General features: G+C 64.1%; 1 protein-coding gene across 1 annotated transcript in view; it reads right to left on the bottom strand.

The window, feature by feature from the left end:
* COMP (cartilage oligomeric matrix protein) overlaps nt 1-833 on the bottom strand; it is a 13,429-nt gene that overhangs the window by 7,464 nt on the left and 5,132 nt on the right. The window contains exons 14-16 of the mRNA XM_010847301.1: nt 556-693; nt 431-471; nt 40-100 (exon numbers count right to left, since the gene is read on the bottom strand). Coding sequence (XP_010845603.1) covers nt 40-100; nt 431-471; nt 556-693 — 240 coding nt within the window. The remainder of the gene's footprint in view (nt 1-39; nt 101-430; nt 472-555; nt 694-833) is intronic.

The following is an 833-nucleotide window of genomic DNA, read 5'->3' as shown; positions in this document are numbered from 1 at the left end:
GAACACGGGCACCCAGGCCTGAGCCCCTCACACACACACCGCAGGATCCTAGGCCAGATGCTCCAGGGGCGCGGAGGGGACGAAGCAGCAGGCCTGGGGCCTGCAAACCGAGGCCCGACACTCCTAGTCAGGCTGCTAGGGCCCCAGCCAGTCAGCAGGGAGCCAGTGGCAGTCCCCACCCCCACTGCCTAAGTTTGGGGTCTCTGGGCCAGCTTCCCCTCAGAGACTTGACCCTACCATCTTCCCGAAGCAGAGACCACAGCCAGCCCCTCCGCCACACAGACACACTTTATTTTGTCTTCCCTGAGCCCCTCTCATTCCCCCCCAGGCCGACTGCCTCCTGGGGCCTGGTGCTGATGACTTCCCACGCTGAGGGCAGTTGTGCGGGTGGCTGTCACCTAGTGGCAGGTCCCCAACCCCATCCCTAGGCCTGCAGCAGCCTCTGGGCCTCGTAGTCCTCGGGGATGGTGTCTGTGGAGAGAGGGTGAGCAGGTGAGAGGCGGGTGAGGGTGGGGGGTGCAGACTCCCCGCCTTCCCTGATGAGGGTCCTCTTACCGTTGCAGCGGTAGCGCAGGTTGGCCCAGATGATGTTCTCCTGGGAGAAGCAGAAGACCCCCAGACGACCACCCCGCATGGTCGTATCCAGGATCACGTTGCTGTCTGCCACCAGCTCTGGGCCCTCGTAGAATCGCACTCTGCAGGGCAGGAGGGGACCGTGACTCGGGGCCCTAGGCCAAGCCCTCCCCTCTCAGAGCGTCAGCACCCTGCCCAGTGAACTAGCTTCTCTTCTCTAGGAGAGGGAACTGTGTGTCTCCCTGCCTGGGCCACACTCA

Source organism: Bison bison, unplaced genomic scaffold (assembly GCF_000754665.1).
Source record: "Bison bison bison isolate TAMUID 2011002044 unplaced genomic scaffold, Bison_UMD1.0 scf7180017864248, whole genome shotgun sequence".
NCBI lineage: Eukaryota > Metazoa > Chordata > Mammalia > Artiodactyla > Bovidae > Bison > Bison bison.
Note: the sequence above shows the minus strand (reverse complement) of the source record. Positions and strands in the feature narration are given on the sequence as shown.